The sequence below is a fragment of the Antechinus flavipes genome, chromosome 1 (genome assembly GCF_016432865.1).
Source record: "Antechinus flavipes isolate AdamAnt ecotype Samford, QLD, Australia chromosome 1, AdamAnt_v2, whole genome shotgun sequence".
Lineage (NCBI taxonomy): Eukaryota > Metazoa > Chordata > Mammalia > Dasyuromorphia > Dasyuridae > Antechinus > Antechinus flavipes.
This window is the reverse complement of record NC_067398.1, coordinates 330,368,140-330,378,084: the sequence shown is the minus strand read 5'-3', so window position 1 is coordinate 330,378,084 and position 9,945 is coordinate 330,368,140. Positions and strand designations below refer to the sequence as shown.

The following is a 9,945-nucleotide window of genomic DNA, read 5'->3' as shown; positions in this document are numbered from 1 at the left end:
TATTCAATAAAAATCAATTACATTAAAAAGGCTAAATAATAAAATTAATGTGATTTTTAGAAAATAAATAAATAAAAAATACAGTTGAGCACCTAATAAAATTTTTTAATGGTGGGTCTAGATGGCCTCTGAGATTCAGATTCTATGCTTCCTTTTTTAAAAAAAGGAATCAATTATGCCAAAGGTTTATGACAGGTTGCAAAATTACCCTATTATATGCTAATATCTGTATTTCCGAAAGGAAATACAACATCAAAATATGAAGTTATGTTGAACCTATACTGTTGAACTGAATACTAATCTGAGTGGCAAGAGATTTGAGTCCTCATCATAATTTTGCTCTGAGTAGCTATGTTACCTGGGTCAATCATTTAGCCTTGTTTTCTTATCTATAAAATCAGGGAGGTAATCACTATGGATCTTTTGAGTTTTGAAATCTTATGATTTAAGACCATCTCAAGATATCACATTGTATGAATGCCTCCAGGGTGTTTTTCCCCATTTTCTTCCATCTGGCTAAGGACACAGGAGCTTGTAAGAGAACCAAACCATATAAAGAAATGGGAGAAGTTGTTTTTGGTTTTTTTTTTCCATAGAGATAAATGCTTCATGAAAGGCAATTTAAATCAGGGAATGTTAAAAAAGAAAAGACAGTTTTGACAAGTAGACACTTTCTCTGATAATGCTTTAAGGAACCTGAAGCTATAGGAGCAGGTCAAAGCAGTGAATTTTCAAGCATACCCATGCTCCTTCCCTGAAACCCACTAAGATTAAAAATAGCTACTAAATATGGCTTTGGAAGACTTGTATCTTCAGGAAGGGAGGAACAGTAAGTGACAAATATTTACTTTTCCCTGATAAGGAAAACTAGCCTCCACTAAAGTCCTACTCGCAAGCCTTATCATATTGGGAAAGTTACCTAGTAAGCATTGCCTTGAAAAACTTGTTTTTTTCAGGAAGGGAGAAAGGGTGAGTGAAGTATAATTTGTTTATCCCCTAAAAAGAAAATTGGCTTCCACTAAAGTCCAATTCACCATACTGGGGGAAATAATGCTGAATTTTCAAAAGCTAAAACAGCAAGGGTTGCTCTAAGAGTTCTTAAAATCTAGAAAGACTTTTATGAGTATGAGTCCAGCTATGACTCATAGAGGCTCACTTTAAAGCATGATTTTAAGCATTTTCTTTACTAGTATATTGACCACCAGATATAACTCATGAAGATAATCAACTCAGGTGTGGAGAGGTTATAAACTAAGTCACTGAAGTATCCACAGTGATAAAATTATTCATCTTCAAGCATCAAGGGAGGAAAACTAGAAATTTAAGTTTAGCAATGATTAAAAACAATAAAATAGCTTATTAGCTGAAAAAATTAATTTGTGCTTAGGGATTTGCTTTTCTTTTTTTTTTTTTTTTGCTCTATATGTAATAATACACATCATAATGCTTGTACTTAGCAATTAACATGAAGTGAAGTAATTCAACTTCTTTTAACTTTTTTTTTTCTCTAGAAAATGTAAGAGTGAAAGTTATGCCAAACTTCTGTTTTTCATAACTGGAGAAAGCTTTACTGGGGGGTCCTACATAGCTGAACCAAACACTATCATTAATGTAGTCAGCTAGTAACATCATACATCTAATATTCATCCTCTATAAACCTAATTTTATAGATCAATAATTTAAACACTGTGAAGTGAACACAACTGTCACATCTCTTTTAAGCTATGGATTTCCTTCCTAATCAAATTCTTAGGTTAAAAAAATTAAGAAGCATTCCCTGAGATTATACTAAATAGGCAGCAAGTAGAACTGAAAGCAATCCAAAAAGAAAACTAACTGTTGAGAAGTCAGACAGGATGACAGAATCACAAAAAGCTAGAACTGGAGTAGACTTAGAGACTGCCTAGTCCAAACCATTAGTTATAGTGCTGAAGAGATAGAATAACTTGCTCAGGATCAAGCAGCAAAGAAATGTAAAAATTCAAAACTCAAATCCTACTTATTGGACCAAATCCAATGCTCCACTGAGTTTAAATTCAAAAGTCCCAGGAAGAATTCCTCAATTGAAGGATAAGGCATTAATATGTCAATCCTCTGGAGAAACATCACAATATTTGTGCTGTGATCATGACTTTGGGTCTTGCTGGTATTTATTACTGTGAAAAGAACTTGGGTGAGTATTTGAATAATGGAAAAAAGTTGCATAAAAATCTAACACTCTTCCAACCATGTTATGGTGTGATACTGAAAGATATTATTTACTCCTATCCAAGCAATGAAAAAAATGTCATTATTTTTAATCTACTTAGCTTTCTTCTTTGGGGAGAAAAGGAGGATTGTTCACAGGAATATGAAAATGCTGAGGTCATAAAGGTCTTTGTCAAATCTTCTCTGCTTGAACAGTGTCTAATATAATGTTTTGCCTATAGTAGGCATGCATTAAATGCATGTTGAACTGAATGAGACAGGAAAGAAAGCAAGGTATCCTGCCATGCCTTTCTGTGAGCCATCTCCCCAGGCCTAGAAAATCCTCTTTCAACATCTTGGTTATGAATTACTTCCTTTTCTTTTATTCCTGATTCAAGAGTATGTTTTTCAATGAAGCCCTCAGAGATGTCTGTCTTCATCTATGAGAAATCACCTATTCCTCTTTGAATTTCATACCTTTTTAGGATCTTTTCAATGTATTTCTCATGGAGTAACTTGGACTTGAAACATCTTTGTATTTGTTTTATTCCTCTTATTAGGTTGTAAATCTCTTGAAGACAAGGGTCATATATTGCTTCATCTTTGTATCTCTGTAACCCAATAGAGGACAACAGCCCAGAGAACAAAGCAAGGAACAATGGGTAGAAATAGCAAAAGGGGAAAATTTGGCCTCAAATGAAGGAAAAATTTCCTACTAATTAGAGAGCTGTTCAAAACATTCAAACAAAGGCCAGATGACTACTTGTTTGGGGTGTTTTTTTTTTTTTTTTAAAGAATTCCACTTATGAGTTGGACTATGTGACCTTGAAGAATAGTGAATCTATGGATATTCTTTAAATGCATTTGAATATAGTCGACTTGTGAGCTCTACCATGGGCTACATTTATAGCTAATGTGCAAACTATTGGCCAATTTATTCTGCTATTGTGGAAATTGAAGTGTGATTACAAAAAGCTAAAGTAATGCTAGATAAAGGAATTCTAGAACTCCTGGCAAAGAACTCCAGTGATACCTCACTCTGAAAAATTAGGTCAATGGACACTAGTCATTTGCTTATATTCTTTTCTTCACCAAATCACTAAAAAGCTATAATAAAAATAATTTGGACAGTAAAACATTTTCCAATTGATTCTTCACTGTCAATCTGTGCCATAGTAAGCCAGGCTTTTGAGCCCCTATATATTAACATCAATTTTTGGTATAAGATTTTAATGGTTTAAAAAAAAATTAATCTTTTTCTTCCCAGCTCCCACTGGACTTCACTAGATTATATGTTTCTTGAGGGTAAGAAACATGCCTTATGTTCCTTGGTATTCCCAACAAAATTGAGCACAAGACCTTAAGCAAAACAGGTGCTTAATAAAGGTTTGTTAAAGTAAATAATTGGTTTTCTGGAGAATAAGCAGCAAAAAGCATACATAAAATTATGACTAAGGAAAGGGAATCTGAAAGCATCAGAAAGAAAGAAGTAAAAGAGGAACAAACTTTTGAAGTGAGGATACAGAGACTATCTAATATCCCTAACAGAAACAAGACCAGAAATCAATCAGATCCAAAAATTCAGAAAATCTTGTTTTAATTCTAGTAGCTTTCCCCTAGATGGATTATTTCATAGACTGAGAAATCAAAATGCCATATAAGTAAGGTAATCTTAATAAAACACTGACTCCTTGGCAAATATGTGATACATTAGCTATAAAAGTAGCCCAAGGCTGAGCTCACAAGTTGACTATACTCAAATGCATTTAAAGAATATCCATAGATTCAGAGTGAATGTGCAATAACAGCTCATGAAATAGATTTTCCTCTTTTGATAAAGCAACCTTTGTGAATGGGGACTCTTTCAGTCTGAAAATTTCAAAACACTAGATTCTTATGAGGAGCAACAGAAAAGCTCAAATCTACTCATAAAGGCAATAGAGATTTATTAACACAATAAACCACCAGGAAACATCTCCAGCAACACTGGTTACTTGAGTCTTTTGGGAGTGTGGGAGACACTGAAGAGAGGGAGATGTGTACATGCACTGTTCTTTCACTGTAGGAAGCGCTAAAGCATTTCTTCCATGGAAGGAAATGTAGCTTTGGCTTCTGATTCAACAATTTCTCCAAAAAAATTAATAGTAAGTAATGTCCTTGAGACCTGAGGGAGAAAAAAAAACAAATTATTTAAGGATAAAAACCAGAAACATGTCTACTCAGGAGATTTGGATTCTGATTTGTATTTTATCAATGATTGTCAGTGGCACCATGCAAGTCATTCACAAATTTGTTGTTAGAGCTGGAAGGGACCTTATAGATCACCTCATCTAAAACACATTTTACAAAGAAGAAACTTAGACCAAGAGATGTGGCAACTTTCCTCAAAGCCACAAACTTAATAAATGGCAAGGTTGGGCACACCACTAAGGTCTTCTGAATTCTAGTTTACAGCTCTTTCTACTATAACCATTATCTATAACCTTTATAGACAATGAGAGAAAGTCTAAAACTTGATTTGACAAATCTAGGGGCTGAGGCATTATGACAGCCAACTTGTACTGTGGTATCTAGTATTTCCAGTATGATCTACACAAATCTGCACACTTACCGAGTTCTAAAAGTCTTAATGCAGCTTTAAGCTTTAATACTGTTATAAGTATAAATGCAACAAACTTACAAAAACAACATTTCAAAAATTATTTAAATAGTTAAGATATTGATGTTTCTTATTAAAATTCAGCACAACCACTATCTTGGTTTATCTATACTGTAGTCTTTTTAAAAGCTTTCATCAGCTGTTACTCATTGACTGAAAGGATTTCATTTATAATCCTAGCTTTAAGAAGGATTAAAATAAAAATTAAAATTATTCAAAATTCACAAAAAAAAGTTAAGGGCAAAAAGAAATTTAAATAATTAAGCTTTAAAATAATGATATTTTTTGCAAGTTTATAACATTTGTACTTATTAAGTTATTAAAACTTAAAACTGCACTAAGATCTTTGCATCATTTTAACTTTATTGATTCATTCAATAGCTCAGTAAAGGTACAGAAATCAACCCATCCCTCATGCCTTCTTATCCTGCACAACTCTTGTTTATATTTACCCAAAGTCCTCCAAAGGAAATCCACCCAAATGATGTGGAATTCTGTCCTCTAGTTCTGACAGTATATGAAGTACCAAAGCAGCAGGAAGATTATTCACTTGCTATAAGAACTTGTTTTTCTTTCTTTTTAAATGGAAAGTAAGAATTTTTTAGTCTTCTCCTAAAATAAAGAATTAGCTGCTAGAGTCAAAACAAATCTGTCAGGTCTTTAAAGGGAATAAGGAAATGTTTAGTATTTTGTAGCAATGTTGGCTGAGGTGAGCAATACATGTCCACAGACAGAAAACATTTAGCAAGGGATATCATAGAATTTGACTTCTTCTAAGGCAGGTTTCTTAAACTTTTTCCCCCTTCTCACCAGAGAAATTTTTACATGACCTCAGTGTATATAGATATATAAAACAGGTGTAGAAATCAAATGTTTATTGATAATAAATCATAATTTCATGACCCCATGCTCAGTTATGAGACCCCAATATGCGGCTGCAAACCACAATTTAAAAAGCTGGGTAATGTAATTTGCCCAGAAAATGTCTATTAGATATAAAGATTTTTTCTACTGAGTAAGAATTTTGTGCTCATGTTGGAAAAAAACTCTTTCCTAAGCTTCAGATACGGAAGTCTGAGAGGAACCTTTAGCCTATATGAACTTAGAGAAGCTGAAAAACAGGAGTGATAGATATGCTTCTGCCTTACATTAATGCTAAGAGAAATTAGCCTAGAGATGAAGACTAAGAAAGATGACTTCTAATAATTCTATAGGTACTGTACAAATCTTAATTGCCTGAATTCCATGTAGTTAAAGTAATGAATTTGTATTAAAGTTTATGACAACTTATGAAACAGCACCCCTTCCCATTCTTTTTTTTTTTTTTTGTTATAAGACTATAAACTTAGTTTGGGTTCAACTAATTTCCTCTTGATAGCATAAATAAACAGAAATATAGTGCCCATTATTACTGCTTTTCCATCTTCCTTACTTTATCCTAACTCATTATGTTACTTAACTTTTAGTATGATTTAATTTGATCTCCTATTCCTGCAGTTTACAGTTTTAGTCAGTGCTTATCATTTGTCCTCTAGTTCATACTGTCCTTACCAGGAACCCAGTAAGGAAAAATACTCCTGCTTAATTAGCAAGCATGTTGCCTCCTGTGTTAATACTTCGACAGATATAGATATAGATATAGATATAGATATAGATATAGATACAGATATAGATATAGATATAGATATAGGTATAGGTATAGGTATATAGATATAGGTATAGATATAAGATATTCTCTCAAATACCCTAACTTCCAAGTTCCTCAATCTACCCAACTTCCACAATTTCTCACTCCTCAACTTTACTTTGATATTGCCATCACCCATAAATGTTATACCTGGGTTCGTTAACTCTAAAATTCCTTTTGTTTGATTAAAATCCTTTATTATTCTATCTTTCCTTATGCCTTACTACCTCCACTTGTCTTCACCATGATTCCCAATTCCTCATCATCTTTTCCAGCTCATCACCCTTTGACTATACTCACCTTTCCCTAAATACCTTATAGAACTAGCTCAACTGTATACTGTTCCAGACACTCAATTTCTTAATTCCTATCCCTGATTATGTCTTATCAAGATCTACCTGAGATGATCTTCACCTTTTAATCTTGGCTCCTATTTGAATGTGGCTAAATGAAGCTAAAGAAAAATTCATAAAACTATGCTTACTGGATTCGGTACAATTATCTTCATCATCCTTGTATTAATAATCTGCTGGCTTTATTAATAAAATAATTAAATGACCCAGAAACTATGTATCTCAAACCTTTTTAATCAACATATAACTTTCCCAAAGTCTATCTGATCCCTTCTTCTATATGCAATAGGTATGCTCTTGACATAATTTGAAGCATTATGCCAAGAACTGTTGAGGTGAGAAAGTAAATCTTTGGTTCAATCATTGCTGATCTTTTCTCAGCCACCTTATGAGAAACAACAACAACAACAAAACAAAACATGCAACACTTAGCTTAAAAAAGATCAAAACCTCACACTACATCCAGGACCCTCTCCAGCTGTCACGATCTATATCTTGGCACTGGAACCTGATAGCTCCGGAGAATAAAGTGAGGTGGCTAACTTCCCTTTCTTAAGTCTAATTTATTTCCACAGGGTGGCATTGTCTCCCTGAAGTCAAGAACAAGGACAAGCCACCACCATCTTATCATCACGACAGCCATTCCACACCTTTTCAACTCTCCTCAAATGTCCTAGTCATCCCGGACCTTTCCCTGAGAAATTGGACACATCAATTAAGCCCTTTGTGAAGAGTTCTCTTTTCTCTTTATATCACATATCCTCCCTCCCTCTCACTTCTCACCAAGGGAAGCATCCCACAAACACCATGAGCCCATTCCTGCTCTCTGCTCTGGCAGATTGCCCTCTTCCATCTCTGCACATCTAATGATTCCTTCCCTCTGACCATAAACATACCCATGTGACCTCCAGCCTTAACAAGTGCTCACTTGATCCAACTATCCCTGCTAGCTATCATCCTATGACTCTCTTCCTTTTCATGGAGAAAATCCTTGAAAAACCCATCTACAACTTCTACTTCTACTTCCTCACCTCTCATCAATTCAAAACCTTCTGTAATACTGCTTTTGCTGGCATCTTTATTTATTCCATACTACTCTTATTACTCTTAATTGTCAAACTCAATGGCCACTTCCCCATCTTCATCCTTCCTAATGTCTTTGCAGCTTCTGGTACTATTGGTTAACAACTTTTGGGCATTCTCTCCTGATTCTCCTCCTATCTGTGTAAGCATTCCTTAATGTACTTTGCTGGATCTTTCTATAGTAAAAGCAAAAACTTTGTTTTGTGGGCCTTTAAATAAAGAAACTTCATAGCCCTGGGTGAAGGGGGTAAACGTTCTCAGCTGCCACATCTGGCCCGTGGGCTATAGTTTGAGGACCCTTGGTCTAACCTCTCTCTTGACCTTCAGTCTCACAGCACCAGGTGCCTATTGGACCCTTGGATATCCCTGCAGACCGTCCTCCTAAGAGTTTCTCACTTCCCAGCTTGCCTACACTGTCAACAGCACCACAATATTCCTCATCAACTACACTCACAACTCACCTCAGAACTTGGCCCCTTCCCAAAGTGCCATATTCTTAAACTCTGTTCTTCTCTAAATAACCTGTAAAAACAACAACACCGCTCTTCTTGCTATTCCTTGAAGTGGACACTCCATGACCTGATTCTCTGATTTTTCAATGGCCATATCCCATCCCCAGAATACTCTCCCTCCTCATCTCTCTCTCCTGGCAATATAAGTATTTATGTAGTACTTACTATACACCAGACACTTTGCTAAGTGCTTTACAAACCTTGTTTCATGTTACCCTCACAACAACCATGGGAAGTGTGCTATTATTATCCCCACTTTGCAGTTAAGGAAACTGAAGCATATAAAAGGTTAAATGACCTGCTTATGGTGTGTGAGACTTGAATTGAACTCAGGCTTTCCCAATTCCAAGCTGAGAGCTCCTAAGCTCAAATCCCACTTACTGTAAGAGGCCTCTTCCAATCCTCCTACCTCACCCCTCCCCAATGTCTTCCCTTTAAAATTATCTCCAATTTACTCTATGTATAAAAATCTTGTATGGACATAATTTTTTGAATATTGTCTCCACCCATAAAAATGTGAATTCTTTAAAAGAAACTCTGTTTTTGCGTTTCTTTGTGTCGTGAGCACTTGTATGATGCCGGTAAACATTTAACAGATGTTGGTTGACTGAAAAGACCCACTGCCTCTCACATAATAGCTGTGACACCATGGTCAAGGCAAGGTGTTTAATGTGCTTGTGTATAAAGTGTATAAAGTATAAAGGGGACAGCACTTGTCCCCTAAGCACCCCACAATCCTGCTGGGAAGGATCAAATCATCAGAAGGTAATGTGAGTAAAGAAAAGGCTTTGCAAACAATGAAGTGCTATATAAATGGCAGCTACTGTTATCTTTGTTATTTTAACATAAGCATGTTAGGTGCTAAATTATTTTTATAGTAACACCAATAACATTAAGAGATAGTATGGTATTGAGCACTGAAAGCTGTCATCAAAGACCAGAAGACTTCACTTCTTAAGAGTCTCTTCGGCACTGTGACTCTGAGACAGTGCTCTCTAGGCAACTCTTTTCCTATAAATTGATAAAAGGGGAGAAGGTGCTTCCTCATCTTGGAATCTGATACCAGTAACAATTCAATTTTGTACAAGGTTTTTACTTATTTTGTTAACCATTTCCCAAATACATTATAGTTTGGTTCCTACCTCTTAAGAGTTTGACACTTTTGCTGTGTTTTACTCAAAGTCCAGGTCCACCCTCAATCTAACATCACCACCATCTTTATTATACATAAGAGAATTTTCTTTTTGAGTGCATCTATATTGCCATCCTTGCTAATCCCCAGTGCCACCTGAACATCTGGGTGATCGAGTGAAGACAAGAGTTCCCCTGTTTCTGGGTCACAAGACCACGAAGCTACAGTACAAAGGCTTGGATTCTGATAGTCTACCTATATTTTCCTGGCTAGAGCATTCCAATACACTTTAGGACACAGTAATGGAATTACACACTCTTTGATGGCTAGAG

The 9,945-nt window shown here is 35.3% G+C and overlaps 1 protein-coding gene across 1 annotated transcript in view; it reads right to left on the bottom strand.

The window, feature by feature from the left end:
* Positions 1–4,116: 4,116 nt before the first annotated feature.
* LCMT1 (leucine carboxyl methyltransferase 1) overlaps positions 4,117–9,945 on the bottom strand; it is a 98,213-nt gene continuing 92,384 nt past the window's right edge. Inside the window, exon 11 of the mRNA XM_051967306.1 lies at positions 4,117–4,351. Within this exon, the coding sequence (XP_051823266.1) occupies positions 4,326–4,351 (26 nt within the window). The 3' untranslated portion in view covers positions 4,117–4,325. The remainder of the gene's footprint in view (positions 4,352–9,945) is intronic.